At 43.2% G+C, this 21793-nt stretch overlaps 1 protein-coding gene across 1 annotated transcript in view; it reads right to left on the reverse strand.

The window, feature by feature from the left end:
- Positions 1-21793, reverse strand: part of Rtf1 (RTF1 homolog, Paf1/RNA polymerase II complex component) — a 59804-nt gene that overhangs the window by 4857 nt on the left and 33154 nt on the right. The window contains exons 5-16 of the mRNA XM_055594132.1: positions 19922-20036; positions 19166-19277; positions 13349-13484; positions 12615-12792; positions 9103-9185; positions 7598-7685; positions 7396-7503; positions 6490-6567; positions 5434-5555; positions 5240-5297; positions 4103-4180; positions 3041-3136 (exon numbers count right to left, since the gene is read on the reverse strand). Coding sequence (XP_055450107.1) covers positions 3041-3136; positions 4103-4180; positions 5240-5297; positions 5434-5555; positions 6490-6567; positions 7396-7503; positions 7598-7685; positions 9103-9185; positions 12615-12792; positions 13349-13484; positions 19166-19277; positions 19922-20036 — 1252 coding nt within the window. The remainder of the gene's footprint in view (positions 1-3040; positions 3137-4102; positions 4181-5239; positions 5298-5433; positions 5556-6489; positions 6568-7395; positions 7504-7597; positions 7686-9102; positions 9186-12614; positions 12793-13348; positions 13485-19165; positions 19278-19921; positions 20037-21793) is intronic.

The following is a 21793-nucleotide window of genomic DNA, read 5'->3' on the forward strand; positions in this document are numbered from 1 at the left end:
TATAGGTATTGAGAAAGACCTTGGTGTATAAAAATGTGAATACCAAATGCAAAAAAGTTATTAAACTATTCCTGTGTTTATAGACGAGTCGATATGGCTAATATTGGTTCTAATGTGTACCATGCTAATATTAAAGGTCAAGCTATAGCAAGTGGTCTCTAATATCAAAATGACCAATGCTTCAACTTCAGAAAGTATGGTCATTTGCAAAGAGACTCTGGCTAAGCTGCTAAAGGTCTCAGGTCTCAAAAATGGTTGATGCTTTAATTGTGGGAAATTTGATCAACTGCAACAGAATCATGAACAAGGCATCTTTAAGGGCAATGGGTTTTCTAACTATAAACCAGAAATAAGGCCTAGGCTTCCAGAGGTATGATGTGGTAAGCGTTGCCACTGGACCAATGAGTGTAGGTCCAAGAGAGCCAAGGGAAATGGTAAGAAAAGGCTTGAGGCCTCAAAGCAAAAATTACAAGTCGTTTCAGATAAGAGTAGCTGAGATTCACCAGGTTATAGGAAAAAAAGAAAATGTAAAATTAAACAGCCTACATACTATAAGGATGTTTTAACATCAGAATGGAAAAAAGTTTTGCATTGAGAACACAGATTTGCTTATATTTCCACAGGAAATGAAAAGCTGGGGGTATCGGGGACTGGAGAGATGGCTCGGTGGTTAAGAGCACTGTCTGCTCTTTCAAAGGACCCAGGTTCAATTCCTAGCACCAATATGATGACAGCTCACAACTGTCTATAACTCCAGTTCTAAGGGATCTGACATCTTCACACTGATGCACATAAAATGAAATTAAATAAATTATTAAAAAAGAAAAGCTGGGGGGATATCATCATAACTTATAAAGATTAGAATTGAACAAATGAGGTCTCCGGAAGATCTTGCCTAATGACCCAAAAAGTGTTTATTTAACTGAAAATGTCTCTGTATCTATTTTCCTGCTACACACAGCATAATTATTGGCTTAAACAGAAATGAGGAAATGCAGTGACAATGCAGGAATTTGTGTTTCTTTTAAAAACATACAGCTGGGTGGTGGTGGCCCACACTCTTAATCCCAGCACTTGGGGAGCAGAGGCAGGTGGATCTCTGTGAGTTTGAAGCCAGCCTGGTCTACAGAGTGAGCACCAGGACAGCCACAGAAACCCTGTATCAAAAAAACAAACAACCCACCCATAGAAATATTTTAAGAATGTTTACATTTTAATCCCGGGTGTGAGGATATGGGGCTGCTGTAGCATCTGAGGCAGCTATGACTTGCCTTGTGCTCTGGCAGGGTCATGACTTTACCAGCTGCAGACAGTTTCTATGATTGTGTGAAGTTTGGAATTCTGGGGACTTTTCAGAGGGTACATAAATGCTAGGGTCCTGAGAGGCGGGGTAGGTTGTTGGATGCTGTTGGTTATAGTTTTTTAATTAGATGTTTCGAAAAGAAAAAACAAGAAACTAGATATCCTGAAGGGAAAGATCCGATTTGCCCCAAGGAGGTCAAGGTCCCTAATCAGCAGGAAGTAGTCTCACAATACTGCCATCCCCTTTCTGACCCCTGACCTTAGTTAGGGATCTCTTTCCTTTCCTCGCTTTTCCTTTCTTTTTGAATGGGAAGAAGAAAAGGTAGAGAATGGTAAAAGAAGAACCCACAAAGTAGCTAATGCTGGTTACACACACACGTGTGACATGTATGTGGAGGTCAGACAAGCTACTTATCTCCTTTCAGAAAGGAGCTCTCATTGGCCTTGAGCTCACCACTGAGGCTAGGCTAGCTGCCCAGGAATCTTCCTCTGCCTCCTCAGCACTGTGATCACAGACATAATCCACTATGCTAAGCTTTTTTTTAAAACACAGGTTCTGGGGATCAAACTCAAGTCTTCATGTTTTTGAGGGAAGAATTTACTCACTGCGTCATCTCCCTAGCTTCCCACCCCCTTGATTGACACTTGTTTCTAAAAAGAAAAAAAATTATTCATATATATGCCCACACATACATACATACATAAGCATTTTACTTTTTAATAAAAAGATTTTTGTGTGGTGCTTGTGGGCGGAACTCAGTGCCTTGTGCTTGCCAGGCACACCCTCTCCAACTGTGCTACAATTTCCAGCTCTAAGGCCCTTCATATTGTTTCTCTCAGGGAGACCTGGAGAGGCCATCAACAAAGCCTTCTCTTACAGACCTTTTTAGGCTGCAAAGTGAAAGAGAGAAGGAAGACTTGACTGCAGCATGAGTGGAAAGGGTGGGCTTAAGATGACAGGCCCCTTTCTGAACCATGATTTTGAGTCATTAATGGGTTAGTCAGGGAAACATCTGAGTGTTTTCAACATCAGCCTCGCCTCCTGAGTGAAGCATTAGGGGCAGGAGCCACCCACTCCGGCTTCCTGTTGGGCTGGGTATGTTACATCAAGTGAGCACTCTATCAACTGAACCCCACACCAAGCTCCTATTCATTTCTTGTTTCTTTGAAACAGGGTCTCATGTAACTCAGGCTGGCCTCTAAACTCCTTAACTTCTAATATTCATTTCTTCACCTCCTGAATACTCAGGCATGTGGCCCTACATCTGTAATCTCAGCACTTGGAGGAAGCAGACACAGGAGGGTTCCTGCAAGTTCAAGCCCAGCCAAGGCTAAGTAGTAAAAATGTTTCTGAGACTAGAAAAACAAAACAAACAAAAACCCGATAAATGAGTCTCTCCTGTATTATCATTTTGCCTTCACTATTAAAACTGTCTCACCTTTACTTGTCACCCGTACCTTCTAACTACCCTGTAAGGTACACAGGACACTTTTCTACCTAAGAAAAGGAGTGGCAGAAGTCTAGAAAGCAGAGGCCTGGAGACACAGACAACAGTTCGTTAAAGACCGGTCAGGACTCAGGACAGGTGATCACCCTTCTAAGTAACTGAAGAAAAGACTGCAAGCACTTCTCCAAGGTGCTGCATGTGCAAACATTAGGTGGATACAAGGCAAGGCGACCTGCCAAGCTTCTCACCAGCAGCCTGCCTCCAAAGCCTCAGGGTGGTTTTCTACTTGCCTTGTTCATTTCCTTTGGAGCATCTGGTAATACTCCAGAACCATATTTCGCATTTAGCTGGGCCAAAATGGCAGCCTGAACAGCTGGGTCTCTGGACTGGAAGAAAAAAAATACATAAACTATTTTAAAGACTACTTAACTTCAGAGTCCCATGCCAGATTCTTTCCCATTTACTCCAACTAACATCAAAAATACGACATGTAGGGCATCCATTAGCAAGTTAGTGAAGTTTTCCTCAAGACAAAAGAAGCACAATTTTAAGCCTGGTGTGTTGGCACACCCCTTTAAACGCAGCACTGTGAGAGGCAGAGGCAGGCTGATCTCTGGGTTTAAGGCCGGCCTGGTCTGCAAAGGAGTCCAGGACAGCCAAGGCTATACAGAGAAACCCTGTCTTGAAAAACCAAAAGGAAAAAAAGCACAATTAAAACCTTTAAAGCCACCTAGGGCTCCATGCTAACTAACATATTTAGGCTGTGCACTTTCTAGTATAAAAATCCAAATTCCACAATGCTTCAATGCCTAAAATTTTGTGTACCATCATGGTGCTTCAAGTGGAAAATTCCACATCTGATCTTATGTACTGTCAAAGCCAGGTACTAAAAGTATAATTAAAAAACCCTTCAGGTGATATACACAAACATTCGAAACCAATGCCTTTCTTCTGTACACCTGGGTCTCGTCCCCAGGCTATCTCAATATGAAATGCATATATTTCCAACTCTGAAAATGCTCAAGCTCTGGAAGGCTTCTAATTGCAAGCATTGTGGGTTAGGGATACACACCCAGCCCTTACATTTGTTACACTGAAAATGCACCCTGGAACAGAGAGTTAACTCCTAGGTTTTCCCTACATGTATGCCCTACAGCAAGATACATACATACATATGTATGTATATAAAAGAATCGAGACTCAAGCTCAAGGCAAGCAAATCCCAGCTAGAAAAACATTATTTTTAACTTCATTACTAATTTCCTAATGGAATTCATTTTATTTCCTAGAATCTAGGCCCCAATTAAAAAAAAAAAAACAAAAACCAAAAAAACCTCCTCATCAGCACTCACATTGGAAACGATGGTGGGTTTGCATTGCCGCCTGGTAAAGGGATCCATCTGCTGGTTTTTCATGTTGTGACTTTCAGCCTAAAACAGGAAGTATGCATTAGATCTCCTCCTCCTCCTCTCTCAATCATTCTAGGCTTACATATAAACAACATCTTGCAAGAAACTAGGAAAAAAAATCAAAAGCTGTCTGTCCTTTTCAGTGATAAAGCACTTGCCTAGCACACAGGAGGCCTGGGTTCAAGGATGAGCACTGCAGAACAAGAACAAAACAAAACAACCCAAAAGAATAGATGCCGGAGCAACAACCCCCCCCCCCTTACAAAATAGATACAGGAGCAGGAACCACTCCTCCCTCCAACAAAACAGATACAGGAGGAATAATGCAACATTCTTCCAACAAAATATAACAGGCCCTCAGTAGATACAGGAGAAACAATCCTCTCCCCAAATAGATACTGGAACAATAATCAAACATTCCCCAACAGAATAGAAACAGAAACAACCAAACACAGGCCCACCTACCCCAAAAAAACAAATACAGGTGCAACAACCAGCACTGGTATCAGGCCAGGAGACTGTTGCTATGTGTCACAGGCTACAAATACTGTGAGAAGACATGAGGCAGAGACTGCACACACGCTAAAAGGACATGCCATTTCAATCATCTAAAACACACATGGATAACATACAAAAAATATTTTATTTTCCTTTAACCTAATTATTTTTTTTTATTTGTGGGGAAACGCATGCCTGCCATGATGTATGTATGGAGGTCAAAGGACAAGTTTGTAGAAGTGGTTCTCTCCTTCCAGGGCTTGAATTCAGGGCACCAAGCTTGCATGCACTCTTACCTGCTAAGCCATCTCACCAGCCCTAATTTTTTTGAACAGGTCTTCTAAAACTGGCCTTGGACAGTAATGCAGCTGCCCTACTGTCCCAGCACTCAGGAAGGCAGAGGAAGAGGCAGACACACCGATGTGAGTTTGGGATCAGTCTGGTCTACAAATGTAGCTTCGATCTACTAGTCCTCCTGCTGCCATCCCCAAGTGTTGGTTTACAGGTGTGTGCAGCATCCGGGAACTCCTACCATTTTCCTGGAACTCTCCTTCAGTAATCTATGTGCCGTCTAAAACTCACCACCAGGGCCTTCTCAGACTCCACAATGTTCCACTCCCGATTCCGCTGGTTGATGTAGCTACAAGGGAAGCGGGGTCAGTCAGTGGGCTGTAGGAGGCTGGAACAGCATGGACCCTCAGCACCCCAGAGATCTGTGGGGTCTGTGTCGTACTGAATGTAGAAGGCTACAGGCTGGCCACGGACAGAGTCCTTACCTGATAGCAGATATGTTCTTGGTCCGCTGGCGGTCCAGGGCTTCTGCCCTCTCCTCCAGCTCGTTTAGCTGGTCTTGTATTTGCTTGGCTTTATCCTGATCTCCCAGGTCCTCAGCCATGGCCTGCACAGAGACATGGCTGTAACTGGTTCTCTGTTAAATATCTTGTACAGCACAGGTAAGGCACCTCATGGGATGAACCAATGATAGGAAATGTGAAGGAACAGTGGAAAAAGTACTTGACGAAGACAAGATGTCTTTTTCCTTACAGTAAGAATACCTACCTTCTCATTGGTTACTGGGGTCTGCGCCATATGATGCAACATTAAACTTTAAGAATATAGGCCTACATGGCCTGGCATAGTGATGGATGCCTTTAATCCCAGTACTTGGGAGGCAGAGCCAGGTGGATCTCTGTAAGTCCATGGCCAGCCTGGTCTACAGAGTGAGCTTTAGGACAGCCAAGGCTACACAGAGAAACCCTGTCTGTCTCGAAAAATTAACAAAGAAATAAAAAAATAGACTGAACTTCACATGACTGAACTTCATAGCTAGGTCCATCCTATCCTGCTGGATGAAATGGGAAACCACCTGCCATAGTGGGGTTCACAGTACAAACAAAACAAAGGCATAGGAAACTAAGGAAAATGGGAGCTGGGTGTAGTGGTGCAAGCCTTTGATTCCCAGCACTCAGGAAGGCAGACGAAGAGGAAGACAGAATGATGTGAGTTTGGGACCAGTCTGGTCTACAAAGCAAGTCTGGGACAGCCAAGGCTACACAGGAAAACCCTGTCTTGAAAAACCAAAAGAAAGAAAGGGGGAGGGGAGGAGAAAAGGAAGGGAAGAGGGAAGGAAGGAAGATAGAAAAACAAGAATAACTGCATTCACAGGAAGGAAAGATGCCTGGGTTATCGACAATATCCTGTTTTGCTTATCACAGAGCCCAGGATGTTTTCCCAATCCTGCTATCACTGAGTTGGTGGCAGAGGATGGACAAGTCAGCATGATTTCTCCATCTTAACAAGACAGACAGACAAAAGGGCTTTTTAGCTCTTACCTTTTCCTTTAGCAGCTGAGTCTTCTTCATAGCATAGTTTGGTGGAGCTTTTCTGAACCTTTCTTTCTCTTTTACAATCTGTACCAGAGAGCAGAACGAGCAGTGAGGTATTCATAAACGTTTTTGTTTTTTTTTTTTTTAAAGATTATGTATACAGTGTTCTGCCTGCGTGTATATCTGCACGACAGAGGAGGGCACTAGATTCCATTATAGATGGTTGCTGGGAATTGAACTCAGGGCCTCTGGAAGGGCAAACAAATTCCTTTCAAGGAACACTCTGCTATCTCCAGGGTCATGGCAGCTCTGGGATACTCTGAAGGAGCATACACCAATAAAAAGCAGCAGCATCACACACTCTCTCTCTTTGTGTGTCTCTCTCTCACACACAAGAAACAAAGAAAAGCCAGGTGATGGTGATGCACGTCTTTGATCCCAGCACTTGGGAGGCAGAGGCAGGAGCATCTCTGTGAGTTTGAGGCCAGCCTGGTCGACAGCAATCTCCAGGACAGCCAAGGTTACGCAGAGAAACCCTGTCTCAAAAAAACCATCTAAACAAAAAACTCCAACCCCCCCCCCAAAAAAAAAACAACAAATAAACAAACAAAACCCAGCAGCAGCAGTATCAAGCCTGGAATTATAAGGCTAGCCACTGTCCAAGAGAACAGAGATCCAAAAATTTTAAAATGTTTTGGAGAAAGAAGAACTAAACCTAAGGGAACAAACATCCTAATAAACTGGAATCTGTATAGTCTCATTGAGAATGTATAGGGAAAAGCTTGATGAAGTATAAGTAACAAGACAGCATCCCTTTAATTTCACATAACGGAGAAAATAGTAAGACAAGCCTGGTTCTTCTCTAAACTGGTTCTTAAAGAGCTGTCAGGCTCCGGGATTCCGGCTTCTTACCTCCTCAATGTCCTGATCATTGAATTTATAATTGAGAGCTTCTTTAATTGATAATTCCTTTTTATTGATTTCATCTAGTGTGGGCAGCTGCATGCCAGCAGAAAACATCTGGACCAAAATGTGATCAGAAAAAAAAGCTATCAGAAAGGGATTTAGGAAACACCATGTTTACCAACAGCTGCTAGGCAGTCTAGCCGCTTACCGCTTCTTTCCACTTCATGAATTCACTTTCAGTGAATTCTTGGTTTGACACAAACTCTAGGCGGAACACTCGTTGGTCATTGCCATGCCTATGTAAAAGAAAGACAGCATCTCAGAGAACATGCATATGACTATAACCAGCAAAGGGACTTGCCAGAGTCTGTACCGTACCCGTGTCCATGGCCTCATCCTGGCTACCTTCTCAATTACCAAGGAGACTGTAACGCTAAAGCACCAACTACATCTACTAAGCCCAGATTTCTGGGTGTAAGAACCAGGCACAAAACCAACCCCCCAGAGGTTGTTTTAATGGGCAACCAGGATGGAGCTTACAAAGCTAAGTGGAAGCGTAGGGACCTGGGGAGTGCATTAGAAGTCTGTTTACTATGCTCCTGAGATTTCTCTGAATACTACCCAACCATCTCTTTTTTTATTTCTATAGAAAAAAAATGTCTATGTATGACTGTCCACAAGTATCTACGGTGTGTCAGAGGCCAGAAATGAAATTTCAGAGGACAATTTACAAGAGTCAGTTCTCTCCTTCAACCACATGGTTCCAGGGACTGAACTCAAACCATTAGTCTTGGTGGCAGGTACCACCACCATCTTGTCAGCCCCCAAACTCTTTTTAAACAAACCAGGGAGGATGTGCAATAAGGATTTGGGAGGGAATATCTATTACTTGTCATCTGCTACATGATTCTGGCAAACTCCTTTTATACCTACTGATATGGTTCTTTAAATTTGTTAGGGTTCAAGAGGGAAGGGGCATGGATTTGAGTATTTGTTATTCCCTTTATCCTAATGTCAAGAACAGTGCCAGGCAGAGTAGAAATTCAGGAAACACTCCATTTCCATTTCATTGAAGAGGAAACTAAGTCTAGAAAGCTGACCTTGCTTATCAAAGGTGAAGCTAATTAAGAGACCAAGGTTCAGAAAGAAGCAAGCCTCCTGACTGATCTCATAGAAAATGCATGTTGGCTCTGGTAGGAGGTCTCAAGGACCTGATTATTATCCTCCTGTACATCAAAACAAGTTGTAGCCTTGTCCCTCATGAGAGGCAGTAACTGTATAGAAAAAAAAAATAGATCCAAGCTTTTCTCTATATGGTCTCTATTGTGGAGACCAGACATAGGGCTCAATGCTATGAACATTATATTGGAGGCAGTGACAGCCCAAGAGGCAGCTAAAAAGGAAGCTAACGTGGCCACAGAAGGACCTCTTAGAATTGGCACACACCAGTTATGCCAACCCTTGGAAGGCTAAGGCATGACTATGAGTTTGTGACCAGCTTGGGTTATACAGAAAGACCTTGTCTCAAAAAAGACAAGGAAAAGGGTGAGCACAAGATGAGAGGGAGAACACATCTCCTTGGGTAACTCTAGGTGGCCTGGACCGTACCATATCCATCAGGCTGGCCTTAAACTTGAAGCAAGTCTCCCACTTCTGTCACAGCAGTGCTGGGATCACAAAGGTGTATCATCATGCCTGGGAAGTGCATCTTACCGTAGCTGTAGCCCTTTGTTTGTTCTGGTGCCACCCAACTGGTACACTTTGGCAGTTTCCACAACGCCTGTGATCTCAGCCACCTAAGAAGAACAGAGACCCCAGTAAAAAGCCTCTTGCAGAGCTTTCTACACCATGCTTCATTGGATTCCATCTACCCAAACACTAAAGGGCTGTGAAAGAGGAGTCCAGAAGGGCCTGTCTCATGTTTAGAATTCAGATGGCTGAGGCCAGTAAGTCTTGTGCCCGGGGCAAGCAAAGCCCAGAAGAAAAGGCAGTCAGTCTGGAGGGGCCCAATGTAGAAAAGTAAAGGCTCAGTTCTTTGTTTTTGTTGTTGAGTGTTGAACATGCTAGGTAAGTGAGTGCTACTGCCAGCACCTCATCTTTAAACTACAACAAAATGCCAACATTTACTAATTTATGTGTGTGCACATGCAGGCACACATGAGCCAGAGCATGGAGGCCAGAAGACAACCTGGGAGAGTCAGTTCTCTCCTCCTGTATTGGTTTCACATCAGTTGTCAGGCTTGGTGGCAAATGCCTTTAAGAGCTGAAACATCTCAGCCCCACCCCAGCTAACATTCTTGCCAAGGCACATGTGGAGCTCAGAGGACAACTCTCTTTCCACCTTGAAGGTCCTGGGGATTAAACTCAGGTGGGCAGGCCTGGTGACAAATAACCTTCCTACATTTTTTTTTTTTTTTTTTTTAAATAAGACAGGGTTTTACTATGTTGACTAGGCTATTCTTGAACTCCAGGCTCAAGTGATCTTCCTGGCTGTTAGCCAAACATCCAGGAATTCAGGCTTCTAGTACTGGACTAGACCTGCTTCTTATTTACAATTTTTTTTCCTTCTTTCTTTTCTTTTTATAAGACAAGTTTGGGCCAGGGAGATGGCTCAGAAGGCGAAACAGTTAAGTACAAAAGCCTGACAACCCAAGTAGGACATCTAGAACCTATATAATAAATCAGATGTGAGCTGGGCTTGGGGCACATGTTTAATCCCAGCACCTGAGAGGGAGAGACAGATGCATCTCTGAGTTTGACACCAACCTGGTCTACATAATTAATTCCAGGACAGCCAGGTCTCACAGAGAAACCCTGTCTCACCCTATCCTATACCCCCATAAGAAGCTAGATATGTAATCCCAGAACTTTCATGGGGTGATGACAGCAGAGACAGAAGAATTAACCCAAAGCTCACTAGCCAGCTGGCCTCCTAGAGTACACAGGGTGACAGAGGCAAGAGACCATCTTAAGAAAGGCAAAAATACAGAACTGGCTTCTTAAACTTGCCCTCAGACCCCCACACATGCCCCGCATCACTTACAACAGTGATGAATTAAAGGAAAAAAAGCAGGACTGGCAAGCCCGTTCAGTGGGTAGAGGGACTTGCTACTTGATGAGGCAAGTCTAACAACTTCTCCGTAGCTCACACAAAGGCGCAGAGAATCAACACTGTCCTCTCAACTCTACATGCACACTATACATGCCTAACTTCCCTCGCATACATCTTTTATAAAATTGAGTGTAATCTGTCTTCACACACACCAGAAGAGGAAATCAGATCCCATTACAGATGGTTATGCTCTTAACTGCTGAGTCACTTCTCCAGCACCACCATCCCCATACATCTGACACACAGTAATAATAAATACTTAAAAAAAAAAAAAAAAAAGATCTACTTACCCACTTATTTATTATGTATGTGGTGTTCTGCCTGCATGCCAGAAGAGGGCACCATTATAGACGGCTGTGAGGCATTATGTGGGTGCTGTGAATTAAACTCAGGAACTTTAGAAGAGCAGCCAGTGCTCTTAACCTCTGAGCCATTCCTCCAGACCAATAAATACTTTTTTAAGGTTTTAAAATCTGTGTGTGCATGTGAGTGAGTGTGCTTGCCTGTGTGTTTGTGTTCATAAGGAGGCCAGAAGGTCAGGTGTCCTCTATCATTTTCTACCTTAGTTTTTTGTGATGAGGTTCCTCACTTAACTGGGAAATTGCTATTCCAGCTGGACAGGCCAGTGAGTTCCTGGGATCTGTCTGTCTTTGACCCTCAGCACAGGTTACATGTGTGTAATAGCAAGCCAAGCCTTTATGTGGGTGCTGGGACCCGAACTCAAATCATCATGCTCATGTAGAAGCGCCTTCCCCACTGAGCCTTCTCCCTAGCCTGAGAACCTAGTATTTGAGCACTATTTTTTTTTTTTTAATTGAGACAGTTTTAAATGTAGTTTATGTTGCCCTTGAGCTGACTATGTAGCCCAGGCTGACCTCAAACTCACTGAGTTTGTTCTGCCTCAGTCTCTGACTGCAAGTACTACAAACATGCATTACCATGCCTAGCACACTGGCCAATTCTATCACTCAAATGAGAGGAGCACGAAGGTGAGTTTCACAGCTATTAGTACTTCTACAAGGAATGAACTACATTAAAACTAGACAACTGAAAATAAACAAACAAACAAAACTTGTATGTTGCTTAAGTCTGAACATGGATGTCATGCTGAAATGAGAAAAGAAAATGATTCTAAATTCAAGCCCGCCCGTCCTCTGGGCCCCCAAGCACTCTGTCAGTCAGTTATGAACGACTGTCACTGCTGTATGCGCTGCCCGCACATTCCAGTGTCTCTCTGCTAGTCTGGCTCCTGACCGTCCCCCAAAGGCCCATATGCTGAAGAAGTCTTAGTCTTTAATACTGGCAGGTGGCAGAAACCACTGGGAGGTTTCCTTGGCTTGTCCTTATTTCTGAGATGGTCTCACAATGCAGTCTTGCCTTTCCTATGTAGACCAGGCTGGCCTCAAACTTACAGAGATCCACTTGCCTCTGCAGTGCTGGGATTAAATGAGTATACCCCCATGTTCAGCAGCTGGGAGGTTGGAGGTCATTGGCATGCTCTGAAGGGAACTATGAGCCTAGACTTCTTCCTTTCATCCAAATCCTGGGAGGTCAGGTTTGCTTCCTTATACACCTCTTGAATAAGCCCCTCCTTCAAGGTCTTTCCCCACCCTGTCCCAAAGACAGGGCTTCTCTATGTGGTCCTGGCTGGCCTGGAACTCACTCTGTCAATTAGGCTGGCCTTGAACTCAACTGTCTGCCTCTCCCACCGGAGTGCTGGGGCTAACTGTGTGTGTCACCATGCTCAGCCCCTTAATAGCACTGACCAGTCTAGAAATTAATATGTACACTAGACTGACTTATGGCAACTACCCTGCTTCTGTCTCTTAAGTGCTAAAATTATAGGTCTGTACCAGTATCACTAGCCCTTTCTGTTCCCGAGACAGGGTCTCACTCTGTAGCCCAGCCTGGCTTCAAACTCACAGCAATTCTCAAAACAGCCTCCCAACTGCTAGAATTACAGGCGTGGGCTACTTTTCCTCGTTATAAGGGAAGCTGACTAATACAGTCAAATGGTGGAAGAAGAGTAACAGATTTGTTCAGCAGCTCCCACTCCCAGGAGATGATCATTAGATTTAAAATATGGAGAATTGTCCAAGGGAAGAATACCAACCCGGTAAACTGGCTTGCTATTGTGGTTTCCGATGCCAATCCGTACAAAACATCCTGTGACAGTTTTAGCAAAGAAGGGCATGTGACACCAGCGTTCTAGCTTATGCCTTGATAAGCGAACCCGATTCAGTTCTTCAGGTAAGGAGACTGGCTGTGATTTTGGAGGAATTTCTTCTTTCCTGTGAGAAAAAGAGGGCAGCAGTCGCTGTAAAACCACCAGAGAGACAGTCGGCAAATTCTCAATCCAAAGAACATGTGATTGACTTAGGAGGTGAAATAAAAGACCGGATGAGAAGCACAGTCTTATCTATAGAGCCCACTGCCCTGAAGGAAAAGAAGCTGCAGGCTAGTCTGAGGTGGTATGCAGTCAGTTCCTATCTGTTAGGCCCAGGGGGAATGTCCATGGGTGCAGCCAGCAGCCAGAGGCAGGAGAAATGGATGTGTACAATTCAGGACACTAAATCAAGCCAAAGATGCAGCCCCTCCATCTATACTAAGCTGATAACTGCCGTGGGAGGGCCCAGGGCACTGTGGGCAGTGCCATCCCTGGGCAGGTGTCCTGGGTTATATGAGAGAACTGACTGGGCAAGAGCCAGACTGAGCAAGCCAATAAGCAGCATTTTTCTGTTGGTTTGTGCTTCAAGCTCTTGCCTTGGCTCCCCTTAATGATGAAACGTTTATAAATAATAAACTCCTTCACCTCCCTGCCGCTAGATCAAAACAGAGACAGCTTACTCTTCTTCTTCATCAGATGACGACGTTCGGGAGGAGCGGTCTGACTTCTCACTGGACTTGTCGTCATCTTCCTCTTCCTCATCATCAGAGTAAACCTCACTGGTTTTCAATGGCTGTTTTTTGGCGAGGAGTTCAGCTAGAATAAAGAGGGAACAGTAACCTATGTACTCTCCACAAACAAGAAAGCGACTCATCTTTAACAGGTGAAAAGACTGAAAGGACCCAAGCAGACAGTCTACCTTGTCTAGACTGGTCTGTGATAACTTGAGCCAAACTAAGGAAAATCACAATTAAGCATTAGGCACCAAGATCAGGTCCCACAGACAAAATAAATAAAAATAAAAATAAAAAAAAGTTAGAAGGTTGCTACAACTAGGTACAAGTTAACATTCCTATGACATTCCCACATAGTGGGGACTGAACCCAGGGACTCTTCCATGCATGCTAGGCAAGCGTGATACCAGTGAGCGATATATTCAGCCCTTGTTCTCTTTAAGAAAAGGTGTTTAATTACTTCATTGATGTCCATATGTGTGTGGAGGTCAGAGGATAACATGCAGGCGTCAGGTCTCTCCTTCCATCATGTGGGTTCTAGGAATTGGACTCAGGCTGTCAGTCATGGGGGCAGATGCCTTTACCTGCTGAGCTAACTTGCTGGTTCCCTTGTTGTCTTTTACTATACTCAAGATGTTTGACATCAGGCAGAAAAGAACGAAGAAAACTCCTAATTATCTTTTGTTTTTCTCTTTCTTTTAACCTGTTGTGTGCAGACACCCATGTGTGCGCTGTGAACTGACTCACGTCTGACAGAATAACAGTCAGCATTCCTAACCACTGAACCATCCTATCAGCACTGTTTGGCTTTTGACACGGTTTCACTACGTAGTTTAGGCTAGCCTTGAACTTCGGGAGTACCACTCAATCACCCATGCCACTTCCATTTCAGTAAAGCTGTGAAAAATGAGTGAAAAAACATACAAAAAGGGGAGATGGACTAGAGAGATGGCTCAGTGATTAGGAGTCCCTACTTCTCTTCCAGAGGACCCGATTCAGGTTCAGTACCCACATGAGGTGGCTCACAACCACCTCTAACTCTAGCTCCAGAGGATCGGGTGCCTTTTTCTGGCATCCTCATATACAGAAACACAACTGCACATACATACAACTAAAAATAAACCTTCCTTCCTTTCTTTCTTTTTAGTTTTTTCAAGAAAGGATTTTCCTGTGTATCAAGCCCTGGCTGTCCTGAATTCGCTTTGTAGATCTGCCTCCTGAGCGTTGGGACTAAAGGCGTGTGCCACCACTGCCCGGCAATACTCTTTCAAAGGAAGAAAGACATTATCACTCTCTGTGTGACTGGTGAGCTTTAAAGGGCCAGCTGGCAAACACTGCAGGCTTCTGTTTCAGTGCATTGTTTCAACCACCTAGCTGCTGCAGAGCAAAGATGGTTCTAATGGCAAGCAAGCACAGATGACTGGTGCTTTGTTCTAATTAAGTCCTTCCCTCAGCGATGAGCCTGCCTCGTAAATGCCGTTACTCTCCCTAGCTGTCAATTCACAAAAGATGTTGTCTTCTAGCAGCTATAAAAAGAATGGAAGCAGAGCTTCGTGCAGTGTGGAGTAGTGCTTGTCTATAACTCCACCTCCATAGAAAGCCGAGCCAGGAGAAAATGGAGTTTGAGGTCAGGATGGAGCCTTAGAAAGATCTTGACTCAAAATAAAAAAGCAGGGCTGGGGGTTCTGGAGAGATGCCTCAGAGGTTAAGAGTACCAGCTGATCTTCCAGAGGTCCTGAGTTCAATTCCCAGCAACCACATGGTGGCTCACAACCATCTATAGTGAGATTTGGTGCCCTCTTCTGGTGCACAGGCGCGCGCACATAGATAGATAGATAGATAGATAGATAGATAGATAGATAGATAGATAGATAGATAAATAGATAAATAGATGAATGAACGAACGAACGAACGAACGAGTAAGTAAGTAAGTAAGTAAGTAAGTAAATAAATAAATAAATAATCTTATATACATATATGCAGGAGGGGTCTTTCTCCCAATACTTAAAAAACCTGAGCAACAACAAACCAACCCCAAACCCCTATCAGGAATAACCCCCAGAATACAAAATTCATACAACTACCAAAAATGAAGAAAGGAAGGAAAGAAGATTATGTATGCATGCATGCATGCATGCATGCATGTATGTATGTATGTATGTATGTATTATGGCATGTTACCCATTGATGGCTGATGGAAGACAGCATGTGAGTCTGTCTTTATGTTTAAAAAAATACATAGAGAAATAGGGTCTGACATATTTTAGATTGGCTTTGAACTTGCTATGTAGCCAAGAATAACCTCAAACTTGTAATTCTACTGCCTCAACTACCCCAAATGCTGGGCGATTAGAGGGATGCCTTCATGCCTGGGATCAAACCCCAGGCTTTGTGCATGGCTGGCAAAGCATCCTAGCAACTGAGTGACACCCATCTCCTTGGCATGTATATGAACTGCTTCAGTGATGCCCACTGTAGGAAGAGGGCAAGGAAGGCATCAAGTAGAAGGATATGGAGGCTAAACTTCCCCTTGATATACCTTGTGTGACATTAGGAAATACATCTTCATTCCCTTTCCTGGCACACAACTCCTAAAATCCATGGCATCTTCAATGTGAGAGTGTCTTTTAGTATGCTAATAAGTTGACTGGTGGCTGCAAGCCCATAGGTAGCTTCAGGACAGGGGCTGGTCCCTGGAAAGACCAAGGCAGTATTAGAGCCGAGAGTCACATTCTCTGAAGAGAAGAGAGGGCTGAAGGTTAAGCAGATTATCAATGGCCAGTGATTTGCTCAATCCTTCCTCTGTAATTAAGCCTCAAAAACACAAACAAAAATAAAAAATAAAAGAACCTTCCATAGGATAATATATAGAAAGCTGGGTGGCTGAACCAGTGGAAGTTCCTAGAGAATGGTCTGGTCCTCAAATGCCCCACCCTATGAATCATTTCAGCTGGATCCACTGTAACAGCTTTTATAAATAAACTGATAACTGAGAGTACAGAGCTGTAATCCTAGCACTTGGGAAATAGACACACAAGGATTACAAATTCAAGGTCAACTAAGACCACATAGAATTCCAGGCCAGACTAAGCTCCTAAAACCTTGTCTTTAACAAAACACACACAAACAAATTTAAGTCCCGTGCAACACTGTAGCAAATTAACTGAAATCAAAGGGAAGCAGGACTAGGTAGGCACATAGCTCAGAAGCACATAAAAGAACCTGGATATTCAAAGGAGGACTGAGCCCTCAACTTGTGGGCAGACAGTGTTAGCACAGCACTTGAACTGAATTACAAGACACTTAGTCGGTGTCTGGTATAGAATCAGCTGCTAGTTTGCCAGTGGGAGAAATTACGATACCATAGATCATACAAGCTTTATGTTGACTACTGTTAAAAAGCATGTAAGAAACCGAGTTTGGGGGCTGAACAGATGGCTCAGTGGTTTAAAGATGGCACTAGTTGCTCTTCAGAGGACCCTGGTTCAGTTCCCAGCACCCACACAGTAGGTTACACCTATCTCTAACTCTAATTCTAGGGTTTCTGATACAGCACACAGGCACCAGGTACACAGATAAGCATGCAGGAAAAACACCCATACATATAAAACAGATAAATCTAAAGAAACTGAGTTTGTCTTTGCTTTGTTCTCTTTATCTGCAGATGCTTATTAGAAGATCTGAATTTGGAACCATGGATTTTATAATTTATTCATGAAACAGTAAGAATTTAAAGGTTATTTTTTTAACATCAAAATCAAAATATTCATTTGATGAATAATAACTACACAGAAAGAAACTTTAATGAGTAACTTTAAAAAAAATTTGAGTGTGATATGATGCACGCCTGTAATTCTAGCATTTTTAGGATGGTCTGGGATATGAGTCTTATCTTAAATCAAGAGGGGAGAGTTGCACCAATGGCTTAGCTGGCAAAATCCTTCCCAAATGTCATAAAGACCCAAGCTCAGAGCCCCAGACCTCACATACAAAGCCAGGTGCAGGGTCACATACCTGTAATCCCAGCATAGGCAAGACAGACAAGCAGATTCCTGGAGCTTATTGGCCAGTCTGAGAAGCCAAACTGTCAAGTTCCAGGTCAATTGAGAGACCCCATCTTGAATAATAAAGTGGAGAGCAACTGAGGAATACACCTGATGTCCACCTTTGGCTTCCACCCGTAAGAAGGGGTGTGGGTGTGGGTGTGTGTGTTCGAGCTCGTGTGCCTCCATGTATTTGTGTATATCACATGCATGCAGTAGCCCCCAGAGGTCAAAAGAAGGTACCAGATCCCCTGGAACTGGGTCACAGGAGGTTGTGAGCCACCATGTGGGTGCTGGGAATTGAACACAGGCCCTCTGAAAGAGCAGCTGGTGCTCCTAAATGCTGAGTCAGCTGTCCATTCCTCTTACCGACTTTTTTTTTTAAAGACAGCAATCTGTCTATTTTTAAAAGAGCAGCCTTTTATTTTTTTTTTTTTTTAAATGGGCAAATGTGTCTTCAACAATGAGCGTTGAAGCCAGGCAGTTGTGGCGCACACCTTTAATTCCAGCACTAGAAGGCAAAGGCAGGCAGGCAGATCTCCAGGCCCAGAATGAGTTCTAGGACAACTAGAGCTACACAGAGAAACCCTGTCTCAAAACAAGATAAAACAATCCCAAACAAACAACGATGGATACTGGGGAAACTGGATAATAATATAAAAAAGAAAAAAGATGTTAATAAGCCCCTTTATACCATATATTAAAATTAACTGAAGATGGATCAAAGATCTAAATGTAAAAACTAAACTGTAAGTCTTAGAGGAAATGACTGGTGAATCATGATATTGGATTTGGCAAGGATTTCTTGGATGCAATATCAAACGCTCAAACAAACAAAAAAAAGAGATATCAGCTGGTGCCTTTAAGGTATCAGCACATGCCTTTAAGCCCATTATTTGGGAGACAGTCAGGCTGATCTCTGTGAGTTCAAGGCCAGTCTTGTGTACATAGTGGGATACAGGACAGCTCTGGCCTACAAAAAGAAATCTGCCTTAAAGGAGGGGGGAGGAAAGAAGGATAGAAGGAGGGAGGAAAGAGGGAGAGAGGGAGGGCGAGAGGGAAAAGGAAAGGGAAAGAGGGAGGGAAAAGAAAAGGAAAAAAAAGCCAGGAATAAAAAGATTACACATATATAATTTCATGTATAATAAATATTTAGAAAGCAGATTAGGCTGAGAAAATGTGGATCTGTGGGTTTCTTATGGGTAAATGCATAAAAAGTACTGTTTTACTGTGCAGACCTGTGAATACCACATACTAAACGCTGTTTGCTTGTAAACTTTTTGCGAGCAAACAGTATTTCATAAGCTTTTTCTCAATAAAGTTGGTATAAAAATCAAAGAAATAACACTCGGGCCCTTGTCTATAAAAGATATTGAATTATTATAGTTAAAACATGGCATTGTTGGGGCTGGAGAGATGGCTCTGAGTTAATGTAAGAGGACTGGCTGTTCTTCCAAAGGTTCTGAGTCCAATTTCCAGAAACTACTGAGTCGCTCATGACCATCTATAATAAGATCTGGTGCCTTCTTCTTGCCTTCAGGCACATATTCAGGCAGAATACTGTATAAGTAACAAATAAGTATATCTTTAAAAGGAACCCCTGGCATTGTTGGTATTCATTTTAAAACAATCTGATGGAAAAAGGGAATAAGATTAACAAGAAAGGCCATGGGCTAAGTAGAGGCTGAATAACGGAATCATCATTCAATTCTCCACTTACCCGTTCTGTTCTTCCGTTTTTCTCGCTCTGCTTTTAGCTCCTCCATGGCTTGAGATTTCTTATCTAGTTTCTCATCCCGCTTGGAGCGCCGTTCTTTGTTGTGGGAAGTCACCTGAGGAGGTATGGAGTTGGCCATTTCACTCAGTGTTGGGAAGAGACTGTATACTGACAACCAACACTTTTGGTCCCTGTGAATTACTGACTGTACAAACTGAAAAACCCAGCTGAACACAGTGGCACATGCCTTTAGTTCTAGTACTTGAGAGGCAGAGGCAGGTGGATCTCTTTGAGTTTGAGTCCAGCCTGGTCTATGTACCAAGTTCCAGGACAGCTGAGGCTACACAGTCAGACCTTGTCTTAAAAAAAAAAAAAAAAAAAAAAAAAAGTGAACTCTTCCTAGAACACACTATATTATGATCTAATTTCTGTTGATATGTTACTTCAAGTGCAGAGAGGACTAATTTTTATAACTATATTTACACTAACTCTAGGGTGACACACATCTCAGTAAATACAATCAAGGTGGTTATCTGGGAAAGGAGGTTTACCAACTTACCCTCCAAGGGTACCCCTAGCTAGCCAGTCTTGCGTGAACAAGTCCTAAGGAGTTCCTCAGTGTAGCCAACGGTGTTCAGAGACTAGTGAGACTCCAGGCTGCAGATGCTGACGTAGCCCGCACTGACTAGCCCAGGCTAGAGCTGCCCGCCCCGGGTACAGTTCACCAAACACACAGCTGTGCTGTCAATGGCCTCCTACCTGAGATTCTTGAATCTGAGTCAGCTTTTTCTTTTCTTGTTCTTCTTCCTGCTTTTTCTTTTTTTCTTTCTTTTCTTTCTTTTTGGCCGTTTTTAGTTTTTTCTTAATTTCAAATCTGGTTAAAAGATATTTGGCTTTTAAAAAGCAATAATATGTACATAAAGACTGGTTTTTTTCCTTTTCTTTTTCTCTTTCTCTCTTTTTTGGCTTTTTGAGACAGGGTTTCTCTGTGTAGCCTTGGCTGTCCTGAACTCGATTTGTAGGGTGGGCCAGGCTGGCCTCAAACTCACAGAGAACCACCTGCCTCTGCCTCCCAGAGGGCTGGGATTACAGGCGTGTGCCCCTGTACTGGGCAAGACTGTTTCCTATTGGCTAGAAGACAGGAAATGCTCTGTAAGTATATTAAAGTTGTTGACAGTGGTTGTAGAGATGGCCTAGTGATTTAGAACACTGCCTGCTCATCCAGAGAACCCACATGGCAGCTCACAACTGTCTGTAGCTCCAGGAACCTAATACCCCTTTCCCGCTTCTGTGGGTACCAAGCATGCATGCTGTACAAAGACAAGCAAAGCACCTATACATATAAACCAAACTAAAAAAAAATAACAACAAAAACAAAGTAAAAAAAATATTCAAAAGCATTATGTTGGAATAGACTAGAGAGAAAATACTCAGATCAGAGTTCCAGGTCATCCTCAGCTATATAATGAGTTTGAGGCCAGCTTGGGATATATGAAACTCTGTCTCAATAAAGAAAATAATTGTGTATCAAGTGAAAACACTGCAGAATATACCCAAATTAACTGAAAATAGGTATACAAATGTTTGAATATCAACATTTAGAGTAGCATTATTCATAGTAGAAAAAAAATGCAGAAATGACTTTAATGGCAATTGAACAAATTCACAAACTGCAGCATATACGTATAATGGAATGCTACTCAGCTCTAACAAGGAATGAAGTGCCAATATATGCACACGGGTTGATTTTAAAAACATGGTAAGTGAAGCTGAGCACCGCGCATACAGCTATGTCCCACCAGGAGGTGGGTGCTGAAGTGAAAGGATTGTTTGAGCTCAAGGCTACCAGGAAAACGGCAAGATTCTGTATCTAGGGGGTTGGAAAGATGGCTCCTCAATGCTTAGGAGCACAGGCCTGGATTTATTCCCAGAACTCACAGTGGCTCACAGCCTAAATTAGCTCCAGCTCCAAGTGATGCGATATCCTCTTCTAGCCTCTGCAGGTTCCAGGTGCACACACGGTACACAGACAAGACATGTAGGCAAAGCACCCATACACAAAGTAAAATTAAAAAAAATTTTTTTTAAAAAGACAAGAAAAAAGCTGGGCAATGGTGCCACAGGCCTTAAATTCCAGCACTCAGGAGGCAGAAGCAGGGGGGGTCTCTGTGAGTTCAAGGCCAGCCTGGTCTACAGAGAAACTACAGTGTTTCAAGAAAGCCAGGGCTACATTAAAAAACCTCCTTGTATAATCTCCCCTCTTGGGGTGGGAGCTGAGAGGGATCAGTGCTAGGTTGGACCAGGATTTCAGCTTCTATGTAAGCCTTTGCTAAGGGACCTCAGCCTCTGGATCTGACATCTCCCTTTTAAATAAGAGTCCTAACTCATCAGGTCATAGGCCTTTGCACAAGTTGCTCATCTTTTCAAAATGTGAAGCAGTTTCTAAATGTTTATTAAAAAAAACCAAAAAACAACAACAACAAAAAAAAACCTTAGTGAGTCCAGGATAGCCAAGGATACACAGAGAAACCCTGTCTTGAATAAAAGGGAAGGAAAGGAAGGGAAGGAAAGAAGAGGAGGGGAGGGAAGGAAGGAAGGAAGGAAGGAAGGAAGGAAGGAAGGAAGGAAGGA

This window comes from Psammomys obesus, unplaced genomic scaffold (assembly GCF_907164565.1).
Source record: "Psammomys obesus unplaced genomic scaffold, mPsaObe1.curated_primary_1811, whole genome shotgun sequence".
Taxonomy (NCBI): Eukaryota; Metazoa; Chordata; class Mammalia; order Rodentia; family Muridae; genus Psammomys; species Psammomys obesus.